This window comes from Bufo gargarizans, chromosome 10 (genome assembly GCF_014858855.1).
Source record: "Bufo gargarizans isolate SCDJY-AF-19 chromosome 10, ASM1485885v1, whole genome shotgun sequence".
Taxonomy (NCBI): Eukaryota; Metazoa; Chordata; class Amphibia; order Anura; family Bufonidae; genus Bufo; species Bufo gargarizans.
This window is the reverse complement of record NC_058089.1, coordinates 94,303,346-94,329,526: the sequence shown is the minus strand read 5'-3', so window position 1 is coordinate 94,329,526 and position 26,181 is coordinate 94,303,346. Positions and strand designations below refer to the sequence as shown.

Here is a 26,181-nt window from a genome sequence, read left to right as displayed (position 1 = left end):
ATTGTCCGTGAAAAAAATAGGACAGGTCATATATTTTTACAGACTGGAAACACGGATCACGGACACGGATGACAAACGGTGCATTAGCCGAGTTTACAACGGACCAATTGAAAGTCAATGGGTCTTCAGAAAATCACGGAACAACGGACACGGGACACAACAACGGTCGTGTGCATGAGGCCTTTTGTTGTGGATTTTCTGTTAATAACAACCTTATTGAAGTCTATGGAGAAGATCGGCAGAATTACACAAACACTGACATGCCTAATCTCATACACTTTGCTGGTACTGTGGTTTTTCCACCCGGGAGAAAAAAAAAACACTCGGAATGTGCAGGTAGCCTTAGGATCTTGCAACCCGGTCAGGTTTCTGCATGCAGTCTTGGAAGCCAAAACCAGGAGCGAATACAAACCAAAGGAGAAGTCTTATCTGTCCATTAGGGTCCATTCACACGTCCGCAATTTTGTTCCGCATTTTGCGGAACCGAATTGCGGACCCGATCATTTCTATGGGGCAGCACTTCCACGGCCGCAATTCAGTTCCCGAAAAAAAATAGAACATGTCCTATTCTTGTCCGCAATTGTACTGGCAATGTGTGGTCCGCAAAATGCAGAACGCACATTGCCGCTGTCCGTGTTTTGCGGACGTGTGAATGGACCCTTATACTTTCTCACCTTTTATGATCCACTCCTGATTTTGGCTTCCAAAAATGCAAACCTGGCTGTAGCCTGATGTGTTTGGATTGTGCCGTATGACCTGCGCCAGGACAATGTAGCTGCCTATCCAGCAATGGATCCAGCCCCAGTAACTGTGGCAGAATGTGGTCCCATCTCCAAAGCGTACCTGGACCTATTACTATTTAACAGGTGATTTAATAGTAAATATTGAATCTATTTCTAAATCCTAATAAAATAAACATTGATATAGCAGCGAAAAAAAGTGGGGTCAACCTCCACCCCTGCTGTATACTTAAAGCATGGAATTGGACCAGTTTCATATCTCAACCCACCTGCTTTCCAGCTTCTTACAACAGCCATAAACCCTATCAATGCAAAAACGGAAAAAAATTCTATACATTTATATATAGAAAAACATACATCAACATAAATACCAACAAAGAAAAATAGAAACTAAAGTTCCTCATCCCGTGCACCGCGTTTCCAGTCTCTTACTAGAAAGCAGCAGCTCTCCAAACTAACTGGAATTAAAACTTGTAAGTGGCCCCAGCTCCTGGGAATGTCGCTGGCCAGACCACAGCAGCGTTTCCCCATCACCTACACAAAGCGAAGGGAGCTGCGTCGTGTTCCAGCCCGTCCTTTCAGTAGAGTTCACGTAGTGCAAGCTATTCGCCGCTTGTGGGAGAACTCCCCGTGAACCCTTCCCTACTAGACGAGGTCTGAATTCTACTCAGAAGTGCAGAAGACACGAGTAACTCAGCCAGGATCGCACACCAGGAGATCAGGTCTTGCAAGAAGCAGAAGTGCGCTCTCCGGTCTGGCTCGGATTTAAAGCGTGCGTCTGGAGACTTGGAAAGGCACCACGAGAAGTTTGTATCTGCAAGTGAGTGGTAAAGGGAGAGAGTCCAGCGAATTCCTCTGTTCACATGAACTCATTGGAGTAGAGATTAGAGAGGACCACTCCCTCCCTATTATAAATAGACAGCCGGTAGTGCCTGAGTGTGTACAGTGCTTCTCAGTACTCTGTGGACTAGGTGCAGAGGTTCTGTCCTCAACTCAACACTTGCTACAACCTCTATACAGTCTACTGTCTGTCCACTATGGATCTGTCTACCTCTTCCTCCTTGTGGGCCTATGGTTCTGTCTGGTTCTTCTTCTCCGTTTTGGTCTTTTTTAAATTTTCCCATTCTGACATGGTCCTAACACCTGCTCTGCTGGTGTATTTCTTCCTCCTGGTGATCTTTGAATGGTTCTGTCACCTGTATCTCCCAATCGTGCTGGGAATGGTCCTTCTCAGTTCTGCGTGTTGGTATGTCCTGAGCATCGCCTCTCCAAGGAGGATGATGCCGGTAGCAGGCAAGGCTGTATTCATTACAGGTAAGTGACCTGTGCAAAGGTGCTCAGTTCTTGGAACTTGAAGGGGGTGTCCAGAATTAGAAAAAAAAAGAAATGCATCTCTGCTTTCTTCCAGAAACACACCTGTCCATGGGTTGTATGTGGAGGTACAGCTGAGCTCCACAGAAGGGAGTTGGGCTGAGCTGCAGTACTACACACAACCTGTGGACAGGTGTGGTGCTGTTTTTGGAAGAAAGCAGCCATGTTTATTATTATTATTATTTTTTATCATGGGGAAACCCCTTTAAATGTAAGTTGCCACATTGAACATAATGTCTGATAATGTTATAGAGCAGGAGGAGCTGAGCAGATTGATGTATAGTTTTGTGGGGAATGATTCAGTATAACTTGTATTGTCTAAATAAATAAGGGAGTCTTCCAATCACTATAGAGGACCGCCCACTGGACTCCTAAGCATAGAAAGAGCTTTAAATGAATAGGGGAGACTTCCAATCACTATGTAGGACCGCCCTCTGGACTCCTAAGCATAAAAAGTGTAGAGGTTTAAATGAATAGCAGAGTCTGACAGTCACTATATAGGACCTCCCACTGGACTCCTAAATATAGACAGAGCAGAGGTCTAAATGAATAGGGGAGACTGACAGTCACTATATAGGACCTCCCACTGGACTCCTAAGCATAGAAAGAGCTTTAAATGTATAGGGGAGACTTCCAATTACTATGTAGGACTGCCCACTGGACTCCTAAGCATAAAAAGCGTAGAGGTTTAAATGAATAGCAGAGTCTGCCAAAGACTATGTTGTACCACCTACTGGACTCCTAAGCATAAAAAGAGCAGAGTTCTAAATGAATAGGGGAGTCTATCTATCACTATGTAGGACCTCCCATTGGACTCCTAAACATAGACAGAGCAGAGGTCTAAATGCAAGGGGAGTCTGACAGTCACTATATAGGACCTCCCACTGGACTCCTAAGCATAGAAAGAGCTTTAAATGTATAGGGGAGACTTCCAATCACTATGTAGACCGCCCACTGGACTCCTAAACATAGAAATAGCTTTAAATGAATAGGGGAGTCTACCTATCACTATGTAGGACCTCCCACTGGACTCCTAAACATAGAAAGAGCAGAGGTCTAAATCATTAGGGGAGTCTGCCAATCATTATGTAGGACCGCCCACTGGACTCCTAAACATAGAAAGAGCTTTTAATGTATAGGGGAGACTTCCAATCACTATGTAGGACCGCCCACTGGACTCCTAAGAGCAGAGGTGTAAATTAATCAAATCCAAGTTAGGCTACATGCACACGACTGTTGTGTGTTTTGCGGTCCGCAAATTGCAAATCTGAAAAACACGGATGACGTCCGTGTGCGTTCCGCAATTTGCGGAACGGCACGGACAGCCATTAATATAACTGCCTATTCTTGTCTGCAAAACGGTGAAGAATAGGACAGGTTATATTTTTTTTTGCGGACCACGGAATGGAGCAGCGGATGCGGACAGCACACGGAGTGCTGTCCGCATCTTTTGCGGCCCCGTTGTAGTGAATGGGTCCGCATCCAAGCGACAAATACTGCGGCTCGGATGCGGACCAAAACAACAGTCGTGTGCATGAGCCCATAGGCCTCTTTCACACAAACGTGTGCGCTCCGTGGCCGTATTGCGTCTTCACTGACCCTTCAAGTCAGAATCCTCCAAACAAGTCTTATCTTACTGTAGGTTGCTGAACCATATTGTCAAAATGTACAATATAGGAATTCTGTACAAAAGACGGACAGATGTAGTGATACAGTTATCGCATTTCGTATGAACTGCGTTTCATCTGAAAAATGTATGCTTTCCGGATACTACGGAGGACATGGCAGCAGCTGGAACACGTTGGTGACTATTGACTTAGCTTGAATGTTTTTGTGTAAGCTCGCTGAGCACATGGCTTTGTAAATACCCATCGACCAATTAAACGTATGCTGTATGGGGGGCGTGACGTTCAAGTGAGAGTTCGGATCCGTTTCTTTCGATTCTAGTTCTGCTACCTTGTATTGTGGACCTGTGTCGATTCAGTGAGACTTTACCTTGATGGTTACGGATACTTGCAGGACACCATGCTATTTGGGGACTAACAATAAGTGACTTTTATCTTGATATATTTATACGACAGATTTTCATATCAGTTTATATGTATATTACAAGCTGTAATATGACAGTAAGGCCCCTTTCACACGAGTGTGACGGATTAGGTCCGGATGCGTTCAGGGTGCGTTCAGTGAAACTCGCACCATTTTGCAAGCAAGCTCAGTCCGTTTTGTCTGCGATTGGGTTCAGTTGCTCAGTTTTTTCCGCGCGCGTGCGATGCGATTGATGCGTCTAGTGTGTCCTCAAAGCCCTTTAGTGCTGGTTGGAGAGCTGCTCATGGTGCACATGTCCAAAATAGTTTGAAGGAGGACCAGAGAAAGTGCTTCATTCACACAGTCAGTGTTTAGTCAGTGTTTGTGAGCCAAAACCAGGAGCGGAGCCTAGACTGAGATAAGGGAAAGATCTGCACTTGTTCTGTGTCCAGACTGGTTAGAGCTCACAATTAGTGTTGAGCGAACTTGTGTTTTCAAGTTCGGATTATCGGAATTTCTAAGAATCCCGTTATGGATTCCACTGCCACGGACCATGATGGAATTCTATGACGGCATGCGCCACAGAAGCCTGTAAGAGGCATTCTGTATTGCATTCCATCATAATAGAAGTCTATGCTCCGTGGTAGCGGAATCCATAACGGGATTCTTAGATACCCCGAACCTGTATCCTGAACTTGAAAACACAAGTTTGTTCAACACTACTCACAATCACTGATGGAAATCACTGACCGAACACTGACTGTCTGAATAAGTCCTTACGCAGTAGAATAATCCTTTAATATATTCCATAGTTTATCCTCTGAGAACGGAAGGATAAAATAGATCTCCTCGCCAGCCTTCTCCAGAGAACTTAATAAGTTATAATGCCCAACGTGTCATAATAATTAAGGCGACTTTCACACACGCGTTGTTGCCTGATCCGGCAAGGATCAGCAAAAACGCTTCTGATAATCGGATAATACACTTTGAGCGGATCCAGTTGTATTATCTCTAAAATGGCCGAAATGTAAGTCAATGGGCGACAGATCCGTTTTTCTTTGTGTTCGAGAAAACGGATCGGACACCATTGACTTACATTGTGTTTCATGCCGGATGCGTCTTGTTCCACATCCCATCGCAAATACTGCGGCTCGGATGCGGACCAAAACAACGGTCGTGTGCATGAGGCCTTACTATGGACTTCAGTTATGAATCATGCTATGCCTAGAGGTCAGTGGCTCCGTTCCATTGGTCACGTAGCTTTACTGCAGCTCATTCAAGTTAATAGGATTGAGCTGCAATACCAAGCACAGCCACTATACAATGTATAGCGCTGTGACGCTGCTCATCCAAGTGATGTGTCCCCTTCAAACAGGTGATCGTCAGAGGTGCTGGGAATCGGACTCCCACCCTTCTGATATTGATGGACTATCCTGAGGAAAGGTCATCATTATTAAACTCCTCGAAAGCTCCTTTAAATGGCTTGGGCCAAAGTTAAGAAATAGCTTAGGTGTTATTTGATCTGCAGGGTGGAGGTGTTGGTCGCAACGTCATGTAATGTATGTGAATGCCTGAGCTGATGAATGCTTATTTTTCACATGAATAACCCATATACGGCTGTACTAAAGCCATTGTTGTGTATCCAGGAAATATTGCATTTATGAAAAGGTAACACATTCAGTATGCGGTATTACATGTAAGACGATCGCGCTCACATATGCTTCAGTTTAGAGATTTCCACTTCACTAAATTAATGACCATGAACATGTAATACTATTCTAGCAGCGGGTCTGAAATAACCAGAACTATTTACCATTAATAATACAAACCATCTTGGCACTAAAAGCAACCATTGATTGTATACAAAAACTTATAATGAATTCCCACTTCTAAGAGGGCTGTGTGCAGGACGCTATACTATGCCCATACAACAGAGCCACAGGGATCCCATATACTTCCGCATAATGTTCTCATGGGGGCTGTAGTTGGGAAATAATTTCTCCTAGAAGCAATGCTAAAGGAGACCATGCACTTTATGTCTGTGAAGGTTCTCCTTTATCCAGGTCATGGTATATCTGTAAGGAATAAATCAAGGCAACTGGACCTACTGTAGATTTCTTGAAAACGTTTCACCATGCACTTTAGATAAAAGTAGGGCCCTGAGAATAATTTCCTATGGTGGGCCTAAGGAACCTCAGTCTGACTGTGGTCATGAGCCTATGAGAGGACAGCTCAATGTCGCAAGACTGTCCGTGTCCCCAGTGCTGAAAAAAATGCAATTTTATTAATATGCAAATGATCTTACTGGAGCACCAAGGGGACAACCAGAGCCCTCAGAGCACCACTTTGTACACACCCCTTCAGCTTCAGGTCCTCCGCCCTTCCCCTGGATCGATAGGCTAGGTATCTCGTCTAGTCCTGTCTTCTTGTACTTGGAGAGCAGCAAGCACCGAGACTTTTCATTTCACGCCTGCGCTGTATCTTCTGGTCTTGGCACTTGCTCAGGATATCTCCTGCTGTGCTCTAAGCTATGCAGATTCCAACTGTGCAAGCACTGAGACCGGGAGACTCAGAACAGGCCTGAAAATAATAGGAATTGGCACTTGGAGAGCAGCAGGCACAAGAAATATTGCCCTGTCTATCCAGGGGAAGGAACTGAAGCTGAAGGGGTGTGTATAAACTGGTGCTCCAAGGGCTCTAGCTGGTCCCTCGGTGCTCCAGTAAGGTTATTTTCTTATGAATAAAAATTCATTTTTCTCACCAAAGGGGACACAGGGAGTGTCCCCTTTTCCAATATAGAGCTGTCCTTTCATAAGCTTGTGACCAGGGTCAGACTCGGGTTCCCTGAGCCCACTTTAGGAAATTATTCTTAGGGCCCAACCCCACACTTCATCAATAAACGCTAATAGGTTTAGATAAAAACAAATCAAATCAATTTATTGCCTCCAAAGGCAGCTCGAAATGTTTTTTTTTCTCCCTGACCTTTGGGCCCACCAGAGGATCCTCTGGTACTCTAGTCCGCCAGTCCAGCCCTGCTTGTGGCCTTTGAGGGTGAACAGCGGGCAGGGAGCCATCAGCCCCCACACCACAGTATTCATCTGAATCTCCATCCAGAGGGTGACGATACAGTTGAATATGGAATGGCCCCATGTCAGTGCCCTACCAAACAGCAATGAAATATTTTGTACTAAGTGTTGAAAGGATAGACAGAGTCAGACTAGCCCACCAATGCACCAGAGGATTCGCCAGAGGGTCCAAGCTCAGACAATGATGGACCCCTATTAAAACAGGACCATTAAAGGGGTTGTCTGGGTTCAGAGCTGAACCCGAACATATTCTCATTATCACCCAGGCAGCACCCCTGATATGAGCATTTCAGGCTCCGATGCTCTTCTTTGCCCTGTGCTGAATCGCGCAGGGTGAGGGCTTTTTTTGGAGATCCGGTGACGTATCATGTTCTTCATGGGGTCATCTAGTCTCAGCGTTGGATTGAAGTCTCTTGGGCCCTCCAGAGGAAATTATTCTGAGGGCCTATCCTCTGTGTATATAGGGCCTTAAAGGGGTTGTCTGGGTTCAGAGCTGAACCCGTATATATATCCCCATTTTCACCCAGGCAGCCCACTTGATATGAGCATTGGAGGATTTCATTAATTGCGCAGGGCAACGTTTTTTTGGGGGGATATCTGGTGGTGTTTCCGGGCTCTCCATGGGGAAAGCTAGGTGGGGGCTTCCGCCTAGCAGTGAGCCCGGTGAAGTCACTGGCACTAATGGGCGGACTTTAGCGATGCCTTAGCCTGTAAAATGGCTAGGACAGCTTTAAAGCCTGCTCATCAGAGCTGGTGACCTCACCGGGAACACTGCTAGGCAGAAGCCTCCACCTAGCAGTGTAAAAATATTTTTCAAAAAAGGCCTTGTACTGTGCGATTCAGCACAGGGCAAGAAAGAGCATCAGAGCATGAAATGTTCAGATGCTCATGTCAGGGGTCCTCCTGGGTGAAAAAAGGGGGGTGAAAATGGGTTCAGCTCTGAACCCGGACAACCCCTTTAAGGTCCAATATACACAGAGGATGGGCCCTCAGAATCATTTCCGCCCAAGAGACTTCAATTTGACTCTGAGACTAGATGACCCTTTTGCACCAATGTTTGGGGTAAGATCCATGCAATTGCAGGAGAGTGTCCCAACACCTATAAGAAAAAGTACCACAAGCACTGGCTTTGATATGCTCCGCTTTCATTGCTTTATCTGCCCCCTTGTGGGCTACATGTATCATATACCAGATGAAATCTGAAAAGCGTCTGGTTTTTCATAGTTGAAGGCAACGTTCCAACATGATCACAGTAACTCTTACATAACTTTTATCCCCCTCTGGAATATAAAACCGGCACTAAGCAGAAATTCACTGTATCAAAAAATGAGCAACAGTTCACTAGATGCAATATGGACTACGTTTGGTGAGCCAAGATCATTTATGATCCCTAATGGAATTGTATGGAGATGGAGAGGCCTGGCTGTGAAGTCAAACTCATAAAATCTGTACAGATGGGGCCAAAGTTACCACCTGCCTTCCATGATCCCTGCTCTGTGCAATGTTTTATTTGCAGGGACCTGACACTGAACAGGCGGTTTCCTAAAAAAGAAAAAAAGGCATTTTTTAAGTTGTATTAATCATTTTATATCACTTTTATGATTATTATAATTATTTCAATATGCATGAAACAGTAAACTCCCAAGAGGTTTACTGTTGGAAATGTCTCAAGTAATCACAGTCACTGTCAACAAAAATGGAATATAACAATCTGCAGCACGAGCTCTTCATACAAGTGGATTCAGCATCCACGTTCCTCCTACTTCAGCTGTACAAGCAGTGGCATACTGTCCATGGAGGCAGGACGACCCAGACAAATAGCCCTGCCCAACTTTCAGAGGCTGTAAGGAGTCTTTGCTCTTCTCTATAGGGTCACCACTTGGCCCCTCCCCTTTTGGAGGCTGCTGTCAGCTCTAAGGAGTCCCTACTCTTTTTAAGGAACTCCACACTCTGACATGAAGGAGGATGGGCTTTCAGCACTACTGATCTTTTTCTCCAGGACTTGCTGTAGGAGAGGCAGAAACCTTACCAGTTGACTATGGACACCTTCAGGGGAATTATTTTTATGATTGCATTTTGGTCATTTTGGGCTAAAAATCATTTTTTTTAATTGGTCTCTATTAAAAATGTTCAGCCACATGGCACCCTACTCCGCCTGACCATGGTTTCGCCAATCGCGACTTCTTCCGGGGCTGTGCCTAGTGTACAATGTTACAGTTTATACTCTGGCATCATAAAAAGCTTTGATACAAATTAAAATAAAACTAAACAAACTAAAAAATAAATATTGATTTATATTCGACTGAGATCAAGTGCACAGTCGCCGAGTCACTGAGCTACTGCGCAGGAGCGAGTGTACAGGACTAGACGGGATTAGTGTTGAACGAATCGAACTCCACGAAGTGGAATTCGATCCGAATTTGAGGGAAAATTCGATTCCCAAAAAGCAAACAAAAAAAAATCCTACTTACCTCAACCGTTTGAGTGCTAAGAGCCGGGCGCTGCCATCTTGATTGAAGATCTCGCACGAAATCCGGTGCACGGTGACATGACGTCATCACTGGCCACACGAGATTTCACGCTAGATTTTCAATCAAGATGGCGGCGGCCGGATCTTCATGATCAGATGGAGGGTAACTATGATTTTATTAACTTTTTTTTTTATACTGTATTATTGCTATCAGGTGCCGCAATCACGTATGAACGCAGCATCTGAGGGTTGCAATGACGGGGGGGGGGGGCGGAGCAATCAAAGCTCCCTGTCACCCACTCGTTACAAGAAATGCTCTTCGTGACAAAGTAATTCGTCACAAAGCAAATTTTCTTGTAAAATTTGGCGAAGCAGCCGAATTGAATTTTCCAATACTTCGCGATGGTTAACCCTGTCAGTCACAGGGGAGCGGAGGTGCACAGAGGAGATAGGCGTTACACTTGCAGTGCTCCAAGGCTTTTGGCCAGCCCCTTGGTGCTCAAAAGAGTTCATTTGGATAGTAGGAAAAAAGCAACTACCTTGGGAACATTTCTACATACAAAGATACCAAAGGTGTCATTGTAATCAGCAGGACCAACCCTACCAGGCAATGGTTTAATAGGACTGATCATGCTGACAGATGTTCTTTAATCAAAATTAGCAATGAGTAATATAGAGATTTGAGTTTCTTCAGATCCTTGTACCTAATGATTTTATTTTAGAGCATTTCTCTGTAAGGCCTCGTTCACATTTCCGTTTTTCAACTGACGTGTTCTGTCCGCATTTTCTGCGGACAGCCGATGTACCCATTGATTTAAATGTGTCTGTTCACATTTCAGAATTTTTTTTTTACTGTAAAAAAATCACGGGGACATGCACTACTTTGATCCGTGATAAGGGCCAAGCACGCCCGTTGGTCCATGAAAATCACTGACACGCGTCCGTATTGCGTCCCTTTTTCACTGAAGACTAATAGCAGATTCTTTGGAAATGAATTTTCAGCTGAGCAGCGTCAGTGAATTAGGGATGACACATGGATGGTAAAAAACGGACACACGGACCAACCACGGATCCTTCACGGTCAGCTTCACGGATGAAACACATACCCTTTTTTCACAGACACTGAGACGGAAGTGTGAACGAGGCCTAAGGCTGTAATGCTTGACACACCCAATAGTAACAGCAGTATTTATAGCCTAGGTGTTGCATATTAAATTCCAGGCAGAGGTTATTGATCTAGTTGGCACACGGCCAGTATGGTCTACTTCCCACTGAGTCCTGAACTACACTGCTGCTGCAGGAACACAAGCTTGTAGATCTGAGATCTATAGTAATTGCATGTGAGCAGTAAAAAAGTAGATCCGGACCAGCTGTTAAACCCTTCCATACCCAGGTCTACTCACATCATAAGGTGTCACCTAATATTTCCCTAAATCCTAACAGTACATTTCTGCATTAATGGGATTGAAGGCTTTCTAACGACCCATTTTATATGTCCGTTCTGTTGTTATAGGACGCTAGAACAGACTGCGCAGGTAGTGCTTCTTGTTTGAGGACAGGAACAGGTTGTCAATGTCATGTACCATTAGTCATTGGCCCTGAGTCCTAGATTCAGTTTCCTCCTTATCTGATGTAAAAGTACATTTGTCGGGAGGATGTACCAAAACTACTTGGTTTTATAAGGTCTCCGTACGTTCTGACAACATAATATAATCTTATCAGAGAAGAGTGCCTTGTTCTAGAGTTAGGCTCCATTCACACGTCCGCAATTCTGTTCCGCATTTTGCGGAACGGAATTGCGGACCCATTCATTTTTATGGGGCCACACGATGTGCTGTGCGGATCCGCACTTCCGGGTCCGCAATTCCGTTCCCGAAAAAAATAGAACATGTCCTATTAGGCATTTTCAATTAAGTGCCGGCGATGTGCGGTCTGCAAAATGCGGAACGCATATTGCCGGTGTCCGTGTTTTGCGAATCCGTAAAACAAATACGGATGTGTGAATGGACCCTTATCAGCTGCCCCCCTCTTTTATAAACTAACTTTCTCTCTAAAATGTGTGATAAATACGTCTTGTGAGATCAGCATGGGCTGCCTGCTCACTGAAGGATCAGATAATATCATCCCATAGAACGCTGGGGAGAGTGCAGAGAGACCAAACAGCACAGATACTAAGGCCTCTTGCACACAAACATATTTTAATTCCGTTCCATTTTTTTTTGCGGACCATATATGGAACGATTCATTTTAATGGTTCCACACAAAAAACGGAAGGTACTCCGTGTGCATTCTGTTTTCCGTATTTCCGTTCTGCAAAAAAATAGAACATGTCCTATTATTGTCTGCATTAAGGACGAGGATAGTACTGTTCTATTAGGGGCCAGCTGTTCCGTTCTGCAAAATACGGAATGCAAACGGATGTCATCCGTATTTTTTGAGGACCCGTTTTTTGCGTACTGCAACATACGGTCGTGTGCAAGATGCCTAAGTGTCATATCTCATCAAATGCTTTATTCACATCACTACTGCTCAGTACTTCTCTATAGCGTGTCCTATATAGTGCTTCTGAGTGAGAGAGCGTTAGTGAGCAGAGTTAGAGAGATTACACTCTACGGGCAGCTCAGCCCAGAGACAACTGAGAATAATAAATATAACCTGCAAAGGAGAAAACTGCTGAAACTGCCAGATACAAATCAAATAATGGTTAGATACATACAGTGCTACACATATGGCAGATTGTTCTGAAAAGTGATTTGAAACGATAGGTAGGCTATAACATAAATAGGACTCAGTTGAAGCTGATATGGTGGCCATAGAAGATGCCTTTCCACCCATTGGATCTCTGATCAGCCATATTTACTGTTAGAAGTAGTGAAAGTTACAGGTAGAGAGATGCAGCACAAAGGACACGCCCTGAGAAAGGACACACCCCTGAGCTGTTCTAGGGAAAAATTCGAACCAGAAAAGACACACCCACTGGTCTGCTGCTCAGAAATATGATTTTGGTATACAAATCAATGATTCTTTCACCTGATGAACAAGCAGTTGCGCATTCATCAGGTGATGGGTAGCATCTTTACACAGGGCAATTATCAGGAACCAGCGTACGTATGAATGTTCGTTCCCAATAATCTGTCCGTGTAAAGGGCCCTTTTTTTGTTCTGCAATTTTGTGCATCGGATGCGTACCCATTAATTTCAATAGGGCCATAGAAGATGCGGACAGCACACTGTGCGCTGTCTGCATCCGCACGTCCGTTCTGCGCCCCTGCAAAAAAACATGTCCTGTTCTTGTCCGTTTTGTGGACAAAAATAGGCATTTCTACCATAGGGAAGGAAGTTCCAATCTGCAAAATGTGGAACGCACACGGCCGATGCCTGTGTATTGCGGACCCCCTGTATGCGGCCCGAAATATGGCCACGGCCGGGCAACGGCCATGTGCATGAGCCCTATGAGAGCTCATTACTGTCCACGCTATTCCAGTAATTGCTCTCTGTAAACACCATTTTAATTGTTGCATTTCTGTTGGTTGTATAAATGAAAGAGTTATGCCATGACTGAGGGAAAAAATGAAAATCGGACATCCCTTAGTACATGACAGTCTCTGTCTAACAAAGCTAGAACCCGCCCTGTACCTCACATGGGTCCAGAGATCTCCACATTCATTGCTCCAATTGCTCTTCTAGATTCTTTCCTTGTAACTTGCACAGCGTCTAACGGAAGATATGGCTGGTGGCAGTTGTGGATTTAAACTGAGCATGAGCGACCACCTTGGTGAGGTGGACAAGAAAAAAGAGAACAGCAGGTGGCGCTATACAGATACATTTGATTGAATAGCTCAGTGGCTATAGTAAATATTACATGCAATTAGAGATGAGTGAACTTTTGGAAAATTCGATTTGGCTACTTCGCCTAATTTTACAAAAAAGATGTTCTTCATGGCAAATTACTTCGTCACAAAGTGCATTTTTTCTTTGTTAGTAGCGGGTGCAATGACGGGGAGCTGCGATAGCAACATTCCCCATCATTGCAGATGCCGCATCTGATAGTAATAATACAGTTTAATATTAGATTTTTTTTTTTAATCATACTTACCTCCTCCATTTGGTTGCAATGGACCGGCCGCCTTCATCTTGCTTGAAGATCATGCGCGAAATCTCGCAAGGCCGGGATGGTGTCGCCACGCCGGCTGGCATGGTGACCTCATACGTCACCACGCACGGGATTTTGGCCGAGATCTTGCATCGAGATGGCTTGAATACTCATCAGAGTATTGATTATATAACTTTATTATTATTATTATATAGTTATTTATCTTTGTAAGGTCTGATCACTGTCAGTACTAACAGCCCTGCCTACGCTGTAGTCCATCGTCTTCTGTCTTACCGGACAGAGACCTCCCGATGTCAGTGCAATGTGACAGCATGGGATAATTTTAGATAATGTGCCGATACAAGTTTGAAGAAATGTCTGAAAGCGCAGAGTGTATACGCTGATTCAGTCGGGGACGGTATAATGGCTCGCCGCCAACCTGCTGTGTTTGCTGATCGTTTTTGGCTCCTTTCCAAAGGGTATTCTGTCTAGGAACTTGCTGTGAGAATATAATTGCTGCTGCGTACAGATTCCAAGAATTCACTTCTGTTATAGCAGTGCCAAAGGACCTCGCCATTCATTTCTTACCGGAGGCAGCAGACCCTGCAGGTAGCGTAAGAAGGCCTGTCACATCTCCTGACGTGTCTGTTGTAGTAACCACTTGCATTCTCTATGTAATGCCAAGCTATTCTTATACCTCCATGTTGTGCCAATCCTCTGTTCTTCCTTCTAGACGTTTATGAATGGATTGCCAGCACAGCCGGGGGTTTGCTCCTGCACAGTCGGATACTGACTGCAATGGTTGGATGATGTCATGACACACCTTTGCTGGCAATTTCATTCATAACTTCCAGCAGAGGTGTGGCAATAGTCACAGCAGCCACTATGAAAAGTATGGCGTTATGATTGCTAAGGCCTTCTTCAAACAGCTATTCGGCGGGAGTACCAAGAGTTAGGACCCCACCGATCTAACATTGATAGTCTGCCCAAGGAAAAGGTCATCAATTTTACAAACCCCTTTAAGAAAGGCAGGCCGTGGGATTAAGATACTCAGCGAAAGGTTACATGGCCATATCCCTGATGGCTTGGGGCAGTGAAGGGGTTAAAACTTATGTTTCACTTTACGAAAATAATAATTCTTATCATTATTATTTAAAAATGGAGAAGCCAAGCTTGAATAGAGGTGGAGGGGGTTAGACATCTATTGTCTGCCACATACAATGCTGTCTTGACACCTTTTTCTGGGAGGTCATTATCACCTACTGACTCCAATTAGGATAATGGAATCAACACCTTTGACCCAAGGCTGGGTATAATTACCAGATGTGGATTCAGTTACATATTTATTCCCAGAAAATTATTGTACAGTCACTCAGAATTGAGAAAGCTCGTTGGAAGAACGAGTGAAACGTTTTCAAGAAATCTACAGTAAGTCCAGTTGCCTTGATTTATTCTTCACAGATATACCATGACCTGGATAAAGGAGAACCTTCACAGACATTATTATTTAAAGAAAATGATGTATTTTTTTTTTTAAACATGTACGGTTTAATTCATACTTATTAACCCTTTCAGGACCCTGCGATTTTTCCATTTCGAATTCCATTTCTTTTTTTCACTCTACCTTACGAGAGCCATAACTTTTTTTTTTTTTCCATTCACATAGCCATATGAGGGTTTATTTAAAATTTTTTGTAGGACAAGTTACTTTTCAAGGCATCATTTACAATTGTTTAAACTAATTACAGCGGCTCGCCTCCTTGAAGCTATGGCTATGGTGCTCTGCCAAATGGACTCACCCCGTCAATAATCAAGAATTATATTTAGCTAAGACAGGCACGCCTCCGTTGAAACCATCCAAAAGTAAATGTATCCGTCACACAAATATTGATTGCACAGTAAGGTAGACAGTTTACATAAGGCTTCTTTCAAACTTTAAAAATGAAAAGAAATTAAAACGAATTTCCCCAAACAATAAGATGCAATATTTCTGGCAAGTATGTCAATTTGATGTCGATATTGTATGTGTATTAGATCCGCTGTGGGTCTATTGGACTTACTGCACATATTTAAAAGCATATCGTATAGAAATCCCCACAGTAGTATACCGCATGCAATCGCAGTATCTCACTTTGGGCTGTCCGTGCACTAGAACCACTTACTGCTATCGCACTGGAAGTAATTGGTCACAAACCAATTTTTTTTGTAAAATTCTGCAAATCAGCCGAATCGAACTTATAATATATAAGATAATACAATGTCAAGAATGTATTTGGGTGCAGCTCCAGAACCTAACAATATATATTATATACGGTATATACACTCAGTACCTTGTGTAGGCGTGCACCTTTTATGATATTGCCTTAGATCTTGAGGTGGAGCCCATACTACTTCTGATTTCATCAGGAAGGGAGGGATGCTCCACTTATAATTATCATGTCAAGAGAACGCTCTGTACTGCAATTGTTTAGGCATTATCATCTGTGGTACAGAGCGTTCTGCCAACCTCCACCTCCTATGGAGGCTTCAGCCCATGAGCAGGCAGTTGCTGATCTGAGGCTTCAGCTTATCAGATGAAATCAGAGCTATGTTCTTATTTCATAAAACAAGATCACTCAGTATATAAAATGTCAGCGAGAGGAAACAATTACAGAATTCTATTCAAACGTATGCGTTTATTTATAGCGTATTTATAGCGTATTATTATTGATATTACAAATATGGAACTACAACCCCAATTCCCCCAAAAAGTTGGGATGCTTTATAAAATGTGAATAAAAATAGAATGCAATGATCAAGTTGTAATTTAGTTAATAAAATTTTTTATGAAATGGTAAAGTATCTCACTTTCAACATCTGATATGTGTTCTATGATCTATTGGTCTATAACAGGCATGTCCAAACTGCGGCCCTCCAGCTGCTTACAGCTATTAGAGCATGCTGGGAGTTGTAGTTTTGCAACAGCTGGAGGGCCGCAGTTTGGACATGCCTGGTCTATAAGATTTGCAAATCACTGCATTGTTTTTATTTAAATTGTACACAGTGTCCCAACTTTTTTTGGAATTGGGGATGTACTGTACGTTCTGATTGCTCAGAAGACTTGACTTGTCGTAGAGGCCAAAGTCATGGTCTTTACTAAGCAACTGTTGGTGACCCCAAAAAGGTGTTACACAAAAAGCGCTTAGGGTACTTTCACACTTGCGGCAGGACGGATCCGACAGGCTGTTCACCATGTCGGATCCGTCCTGCGGCTATTTCGCCGTGCCGCCGGACCGCTGCTCCGTCCCCATTGACTATAATGGGGACGGGGGCGGAGCTCCGGCGCAGCACGGCGGTGCACGGAGAAAGGCCGCCGGACTAAAATTACTGCATGTCAGGCTTTTTAGTCCGGCGGCTTTCTCCGTGCACCGCCGTGCTGCGCCGGAGCTCCGCCCCCGTCCCCATTATAGTCAATGGGGACAGAGCGGCGGTCCGCGGGCACGGCGAAATAGCCGCAGGACAGATCCGACATGGTGAACAGCCTGTCGGATCCGTCCTGCCGCAAGTGTGAAACTAGCCTTACTTAGCAACATTGTAACTGAACATTGCTACGGAAATTCTATCTTCAGCATCTACTGAAAGCTGGCTATCTGTAAGATGCAGAAGCAGGTTTCTCAGCCTGCCCCCCCTCTCCCTATCCCAGCCCTGCTTCCCTAAGTATGTATTATGATACTAAAAACCTAAGATTATTCAAGTGTTCATACTAGTGCCGATCTGCTAACACTAATCACTAGCAGCATTGCTCCCCTATGTCTTCCAAGCATGTACCTGGTTAGCACTGGGAAGATAGAGAAGTGCTGCTGCCAGTGGTCAGTACTGACAGTTAGTGTACTGCCTTCAGGTATACCTACCTACTATCAGTGTTGATCTCTGCAGCCCGGCTGCTCTCTATCTTCCCAGACCTAACCAGAGCTTGGACGATAAAGGGAAGCACTGCCGACTAAGAGTATACAGTGCTGAAAAGTGGACCGAGTTCTGTATACTTACTGTCAGTGCTGGTAAAGCAGTGCTCCTCTCTATCTTTCCAGTGCCAACCAGTACACATTTGGAAGATTGGAGAGTGCTGCTGCCAGTGATCAGGGATGGCAACAGATCGAATGTCCAGGGACACTTGGAAAATCATAGGAGGACATTTTAATCTCCCCTGGTTGCTTCAGATGCACTGCAATTATTAAGAGGGACATGTCTCCTAATATTTGTGGCACATCTTTGTAGTTTCATGCGACAAAGCAGATATCTAGACCAACACGGAAGCTCTGCTATAATCTAGGCCTGTTTCCTGGTATAGCTTATAATATATGTAACAGGCTATGTGACTTTTTGGTGCCACTTTTCTGGCACAGAGGGGTTGATAACTTTCCCCCATAGTTTTTTACTAACATATTTCACATGTAGGGAAGGAGGTAGCAGTTGGAACAGGGAGAGAAGAGGCAGGCTGAGACGCCTGCCTCTGCATCTTACAAATAGTCATCTTCAGTATTCAATAGACACTGAAGATGGAATTTTAGCAATTTTCTAATAAACTATATTACAAAAAACACATTATACTAACCTTTGCTACACATTAAAATTTGAAATGTCAGTCACACCTTAAAGTTGAAGAGGGGCTTGAATGCCTTGACAAATATGTAAGTACTAGGTTTCTGGAGAAGGAATAATGATCCAGGGATCCATATTTGGAGTCGGGCTCCCCATTTCATTTCCCTATCATATGCTGACACACACACACACACACATAGAAAGTCAATTAACAGGTTCTTTTATTGCTACCTTCTTCAAAACAGACAGACGGGTGTGTGAAAGATATATTAGGGAAAGTATTTTCTCTATACAGTCATGCATTATTGTAGCATAGTAAAAAGGAACATAGTTTTGTAGACAGCAGATGTCAACAGCAAAGTGACAGTTACCATGATTCACTGATAAAACTTTAGGTGACATACAACGAGATTAAGGTAAGGTAAGGACGTCATGGGTGGGTTCAGCACGTACATGACTAGGGGTGAGGCCAGGTTCACACTTCTTAAATAGCATTAATATAAGAAATTAGCTCTATTTATCTTGTATCAACATTTTTCATGTCATTTTGCAGTAGCTTAATCTAATGTGATCGCAGGTAACACTTAGGAACATCGCTTCACTAAACTGCACAAGGATGCTACACTTTCCATATTCACTATTCTTGACCTAGTCGATGTAAAACAGCCTGCATGTTTTATGACATCTGTTTTCTGCCAGCATCCACATGTGCCGTCTATATACTGTATGGCCTGAGGAAGGGCTTCAAATAGCCTGAAACATTGCTAAAACTGTACTGATGTGCACGACCATGTTTTTACATACTTTATCTATAATGCAACTATATTGAATTGAATATAACATACAAGAACATTATTGTATGCCTGGCTCTGTGCATTTGAACAGAACATGACTATTTTATTTCAAGTTGCTATAAAATTAATTCTTGTAAAACCCAATAAAACACAAATTTACAAGAAATCTACATATTTGCAGCTCGTTGACATGGAGGATTGCTGAAATTTCTGATTATTATTATTATTATGCTCCTGTCAGATCACAGTTAATAAATATAAGCTATAAAGCTTATTAAACAGAAGAGTCTGGAGGACTCTACCAGGAAAACATGTGTGTCATCTTGAAGGCTAGAATACACTGTACTTTCCATTCCATACAAGGACACTGCTTTGCTCAACGATCCTGCATGCTTTGGCGCTTTTCATCAAAATATTACTGCATTTATAGTTGTTTATGCAAGTACTTGTAGGTATGAGCTGTCCTCTTCAGATACTTTCTCCCCTCTCCATATTCTGATCTGTCATGTACAACCTCCTCCTCCCTGTTGCTCTCTCTAACACTGAGAGAAGGGAGGGGGAGAGCAGAGAGAGCTGTCAGAAACGTTGTGCTCTGACGGATTTATGTTATATTCAGCCAGTGTTGGACTGAAATCCCTTGGGTCCACCAGAGGAAATGATTCTGAGGGACCATCCTCTGTTTATATAGGACCTTACAGGTCTGGTTTTATAAGAGGGCCATTATGGTCAGAGCTTGGGCGTATCGGAGGCTCCTCTGGTACTCTGGTGGGCCACAAGAAAATTTAGACTAGCTCCTCAGAAGTCACAGGTGCACATCCATAAAGCTAGCATGCAGACAGCAAACAAAAAACTATGGCAGCACACCATTACACAAGCAAACAACAGAATAATGGATTAGGGATTATCACCACTACCGAACTCTCACAGCAGAAGCCACCTTGACGCCGGTAGATGGGTTCAACACACGTTTGATCAAAAATGTGTGCAAAGCTTAAATTTTTTATGTATAGTACCACTTTAATCCAAAATAATAACTAAACCTTAGTTCTGTTGTTTACTCTGGTGGGCCAGTTCGACCCTGTATTCAGAAGTAACACCAGCTACAGTAAGTGGATTCCTAATGGAGAACCTTGTTTTTTGCTAATCAAGAAGGAACCTTTTCTCAATGAGAGGTGTCCTATAAAGACCAATTGGTTTCAGCAGCATGGTGACGTGATTCAATATATATTGGTGTTTTGCTTTCGGAGCTCTAACAGACAACCAAATATTGATTCCCAATTTTAAATCAAGCCATGCAAGCCTTGCTTACTGCAGCAGATTTATTATCTATATTACTGGACAAGGTTGTTCATCAACTGGTGAAATTACAGTCAGGTGATGCGCTAGAGGAAATTACCATGATACAACAAGTTCATTCCCCTTTTTTTCCGTAAAGTTGGAGTTATAAAGTCTAGTTTTATTAGTGCTAAATGTGTTAATGGAAGACACCACCTTGTGTTAAAGTTAAAGGGAAATCTTGGCCGAAGTGTCATCTGTTAGAATGAACCCAATTTCCTTGAAGTTTAATGAAAAAATGCCAGTCAGTAGAAACCTGGGTGTTAACCAGTGGCTGACATTCGCGATGTGCTAATGTCAGTTGAACATAATTCTCTGAGCCCCATCTCACTGTCTGCTGCCATTATTGAGGGGAAAAAAAACTTTTACTATATGAAAATGAGTCTCTAGGAGCGGAGGGTGGGGGGGGGATGTTGCTCCTGCTCCCAGAGACTCCATTCTCCCACCTCTGGCCACGACCCTGTTAGACTTGATTGACATGGCCATGTAGTGTTCACGTGATCCTGTCTGCCCTGAGTTTGGGTGAAATCTTTAGCCGCTTAGTATGCAGCGCAGGCGTAGTAAAGAAAGGATGCTCGCCGGTTGCGGACTTTCTTACTGCGCCTGCGCCGCATACATCACTGTACACCCTCTCCTCTTCAGTGATGCCGGCATCTCTCTTCTTCTGAGTGTAACAGGGGCGGATTAGCCATAGACCTTACAGGAAAATTTCCAGGTGGGCCGATGCCGGCCAGTGGAAGTTTTTGGAGATGTGTTTTGTGCTGCTGGCAGCATTTTGTGATGGACTGTGGTATTTGGCTCTGTTGGGGTGGTATCATGTGCCACAATATGGTATTGCTCGCCCTGCCTTCCATCAGTTACTACGATACAAGAAGTTCATTCCCCTTTTTTCCGTGAAGTTGGAGTTATAAATTCTATTTTTCTTTTGTGCTAAATGTGTTAACGAAAGACACCACCTTGTGTTAAAGTTAAGGGAAACTCTTGGCCGAAGTGTCATCTGTTAGAGTGAACCCAATTTCCTTGAAGTATAATGAAAAAATGGCAGTGTTAAATACCGTGAATTCTCTCCATATGAATGAAGCTGTACTTTTTTAGATACCTCAGGCATACGCAGCAAAACTTTGTAATAAAAAGGTATGCAATAATCTGATGTTCCTTTTCATTGATAGCAGTCTTAGGGTACTTTCACACTAGCGTTATTCTTTTCCGGCATTGAGTTCCGTCCTAGGGGCTCAATACCGGAAAATAACTGATCAGTTTTATCCCCATGCATTCTGAATGGAGAGCAATGTGTTCAGGATGTCTTCAGTTCAGTCTTTTTGTCTTTTCAGGATGGAGATAATACCGCTTCATGCTGCGGTTTTATCTCCGTCCAAAATTCCTGAACACTTGCCGGAATGCCGGATCCGGCATTTTTTCCCATTGAAATGCATTAATGACGGATCCGGCCCTGAGTGTTCTGGAAAAACAGATCATTTTTTTGCGGTCTGCAAAAAATGTGAAAAAAATAAACGCCGGATACGTTTTTCTGGATGACACCGGAGAGACCGATCCGGCATTTCAATGCATTTGTCAGACTGATCAGCATCCTGATCCGTCTGACAAATGCCATCAGTTTGCATACGTTTTGACGGATCCGGCAGGCAGTTCCGGCGACGGATTCCTCTGCCGCAAGTGTGAAAGTACCCTTAAAAAACAGGTAAGAATTGATGCAAATCTTTTAGAGTAGATGCTGAAACCCCATCCTGTCTTACTCACACACAAAGCTATCACCTGGCTTGATAATTTGCTACATTGTATCAGTGCAGGTAAAGCCTGGAGTGCAGAACTTTTACTTCACAGAAAATTGCCTAGACTGGAGACATTGTTGCAAACTCTCATCAGCTAGAGTTTTTTACCCTTAGAAACCCTTTTTCGATAATATAGCCCCTTTCAATACGCAGTAAAGTTATAGTAAATAGTAATCCATCAAAGGGACAAAATAATAGGTGTGAGCAGAAGAACAAGAATGCAGGTGCATTGCACAATAAGGTGAATTCATTTAATTATCATCAAGCCACATTTTTAAAGACACAACCTATCTTGGGATGCAGTCCTCTTTTTCATATTTGGAATGCTTTTACTTATCCAAGTGATCTTAAGACTGTGGTAAATATTAGTATACCTGTGTATGTGTATATAAAAAAAAAATATTTTTTTTGGTTTTCATTTATAAAAGGATCCAAAATGTAAAGAAAAATAAGCAATTTTCACAATTTTAATTTCTCTGTTTTGAGAGACAGAAAGTCATGCCTCACAAAATAGTTAAATGAGTTGTGCAGGCAATAGGACATCAATATCTCATTCCAAAACTCGGCACCCTCACCGACCAGCTGTTTCAGGCTCTGTAGTGTACAGAGGTGGAGGCAGGCACCTTGGTACACTGTGTAGTGGCTGTGCCGGGTACTACAGCTCAGCTACCATTTTTCAGGGACCAATTCATTGTAAAATGGCTTTGAAGCTTATATATATATATATATATATATATATATATTAAAGACGCACCATAAATCTTTCCATTTAAAAGAAGCTGCACCACTTAAAGTATTCAAAACAACATTTAGAAAGTTTGTTTACCCTTTAGATGTTTTGAAAGAATTAACACCAAATGAAAGTGAAATAAATTTTTGCAGATGTTTCAATTTTGATCCAACTTTTTCAAAAGAGAAGTAAAACCCTACAGTAATCACCCTGATTCTGCAGTTTATGCAAATGCCTCATATGTGACCCTCATAAATGAAGAAGAACCTGGTGGATCTATGGGCCTCCAGTTTTTAAGATTTTTTTCAGGCACCATTTCTGGTCTGTAGAGGCCAAAAAGATCCAATTTTGGAAACTGAACCCATCAAGGAATTCATTAGGGGATTAGTGGGCAGCATTTTTACCCCTGTAGGTGTTTCTTAGAATTTATTAGAATTTCATCCAGCAAAGTTAATAAATGAACATTTTCCAGTAATATGTCGTTTTAGCTCAAGTTGTTTCATTTTCATATGGGTTAATAGTAGAGAAAGCAAATTGTTACACTATTTTTATGAGTGTGACAATATCCCATTACGTCCACTACGGGACTTGAACTTAAATTGTTCGGTCACTGGTAAAATACATTACACTACTTCTGTATTGTAGTGTATTATACCTTTTGGCAGGGTCTAATCAGTTTCCATACATGGCAAGCCCAGAGGCCATTGGTGCCCATGGCCATCAACGGGACTGGTGGGGTACACAGGGGGTCCCCTCCCTCTGTAAACCACTTAGATGCTATGGTGGCTATTGATATATGTTACAACTGACATCCACTGCTAATGCACTAAATAGGCTAAAGCTCCTGAATAGGCACCATCGCTGTGCTGTAATGTACGGCACGGTACGCGAAAGTATTAGCTGCCATAATGTACATTTATGGCATGGTGCAAGAAGCTGTTACATAGGATTAGTACTGGTAACTGGTCTTATTCGCAGTCTTGTTCAAATGTTATGTCAAATTAATTCTATTAGAAACCATTAGTCCTCTGGCTATTTGGTGAACAATGTGAAAATGAAAACAATCTGGAATGAATTTGGAAGCGATAAACTGGAAAAACTAAAAATACAATAATCCAGTTAAGAGACATTTTGTAAAATTATCCTCATTCGGAATGATGGGTAAAACTGACATGAAAAAGAATTTAAAGGGATTGTCCCAAGAAAAATATTCTACAGTTCTCAAACTAGCACCGGGATCTGAATTCTTTTGCATAGACACTGAATTATTCAATACAATGTATCTGTATAGCGCCACCTGCTGATTTTTTATTTTTTTTCCTTATTTGTTTGTCCTACTCACTGAGAAGGCCGCACATGCTCAGTTTCATCCTTCAACTGCCTCCTGAGCTGTGATAGAGAGAGCATGGACACGCCTCCTGAGCTGTGATGGGGAGAGCATGGACACGCCTCCTGAGCTGTGATAGGGAGAGCATAGACACGCCTCCTGAGCTGTGATAGGGAGAGCATGGACACGCCTCCTGAGCTGTGATAGGGAGAGCTGAGACACGCCCCCTTAGCTGCAGCAAAAAAGACACTCCCCTTGAGCAGTCAGCTTGATATAAATCTAGCAGAACAATGAATAAGGAGATCTCTGGGTCCATGTGAGGTACAGGGCTGGTTCTAGCTTTGTTAGAGAGAGATTGTCATGTACTATATCAGGAATCAGCAACCTGCGACACCTCAGCCTTTCAGAAACTACAACTCCCAGAATGCTTCATTCACTTCTATGGGAGTTAAAAGAACAACCACACATGTTTGCATCCTGGGAGCTGTAGTTTCACAGCAGCTGGAGTGCTGAAGGTTGCTGATCCCTGTACTATATGATGTATGAGTTTAATTTTTTTACATTGGTCATGGGATAACCCATTTAACAGTAGAAACTAGTGTCAGGCTAGCTGCTAAAGCTAATAAAAGCATTTGATGCATCAAACCCGGCAAAGGTGCACATACAAAGAACAGAGCTTGAGCGGCTCACATTGCCACTGAATAACTGGAATAGGCGGACTACACTCATTAAAGCCATATGACAGGTTGATAAGAATTTAGCTATAATGAGTGTTTATGAGCTGTCAGGAGTTCAGAGATAAGAGCTGCAGATCCATCTGACAGAGCAGTTCTCTGATTGATTCAGTGTAAAACACAGAGAGCCTGCCAGTCTGCAAATACACACAGGGCCAGATTTATCATGACTCTGACAGCTCACTCCACTTTAACATATGGCTAAAGTCAGATTTAGCCAAGTCAGATTTATGATCGTCCCTTTAAGACTGTAATAAATGTGGTTTGACGGTAGAAGTTTATCCGTCAGTAAGCAGCTTTACAAAAGTCGCACGTTTTTATGAAAAAGTCGCACGTTTTTATGAAAAAGTCGCATGTTCTATTAAAAAGTCTCATAAGATAAGCATGGTCCTCACTGGAGTGAAATTGAGACTTTTTTGCGACTTTTTAAATAGTCCCAATAGTAAATCTGTCTAGAGATTAATTTACATAAGAAAACACGCCCACTTTCAGAAAACTGGCGAGCATAGTGCAGAGCAGAAAAAAGTCGCAAATTTGTGCGCAGTTTTAGCGTTTGGGACTTTTTCACTACATTATTCTGAACTCATGATAAATCTGGCCCATAATGTGAAAGCTGTGGAAGACTGTCGAAAATGTTTAATAAAGACCAAGTGAAGAAATGATTTTTAGCCCAAAATAAGTAAAACGCAAGGTGTTGATAGCTTTTGAATTACTTTTCTTACTTAAAGGGGTATTCTGGTTACAATAAGTTATGTCCCTTCCACAGTATAGGGGATAACTATTAGATTGATGAGGGTCCAACTGCAGGGACCTCCACCAATTATGAGAATTGGGTTCCCTGTACCCCGAAATGAGCATGCACACTGCCAATCTATTCATTCTCCATGGGACTGCCGGAAAATTTTTGCACTGTACTCCAATATCTTTGGCAGTCCCATAGATAACGAATGCAGCGGTGGTATGGCGCATGATCGACCAGCGGCTCTATTTATTTCAAAGTATGGGGCCCCCATTCTTATAATCGTTGTGGGTCCCAGCAGTCAGATTCCTACCGATCTAATAGTTCTAACTAGTTATAGAAAACTTGTTGTAGCCAGAATACTTTT

General features: G+C 42.9%; 1 protein-coding gene across 1 annotated transcript in view; it reads left to right on the top strand.

Annotated features, from left to right (window-relative positions):
• The first annotated feature begins 1,691 nt into the window (after window positions 1-1,691).
• HSD11B2 (hydroxysteroid 11-beta dehydrogenase 2) overlaps window positions 1,692-26,181 on the top strand; it is a 35,534-nt gene continuing 11,044 nt past the window's right edge. The window contains exon 1 of the mRNA XM_044270750.1: window positions 1,692-2,054. Coding sequence (XP_044126685.1) covers window positions 1,778-2,054 — 277 coding nt within the window. The 5' untranslated portion in view covers window positions 1,692-1,777. The remainder of the gene's footprint in view (window positions 2,055-26,181) is intronic.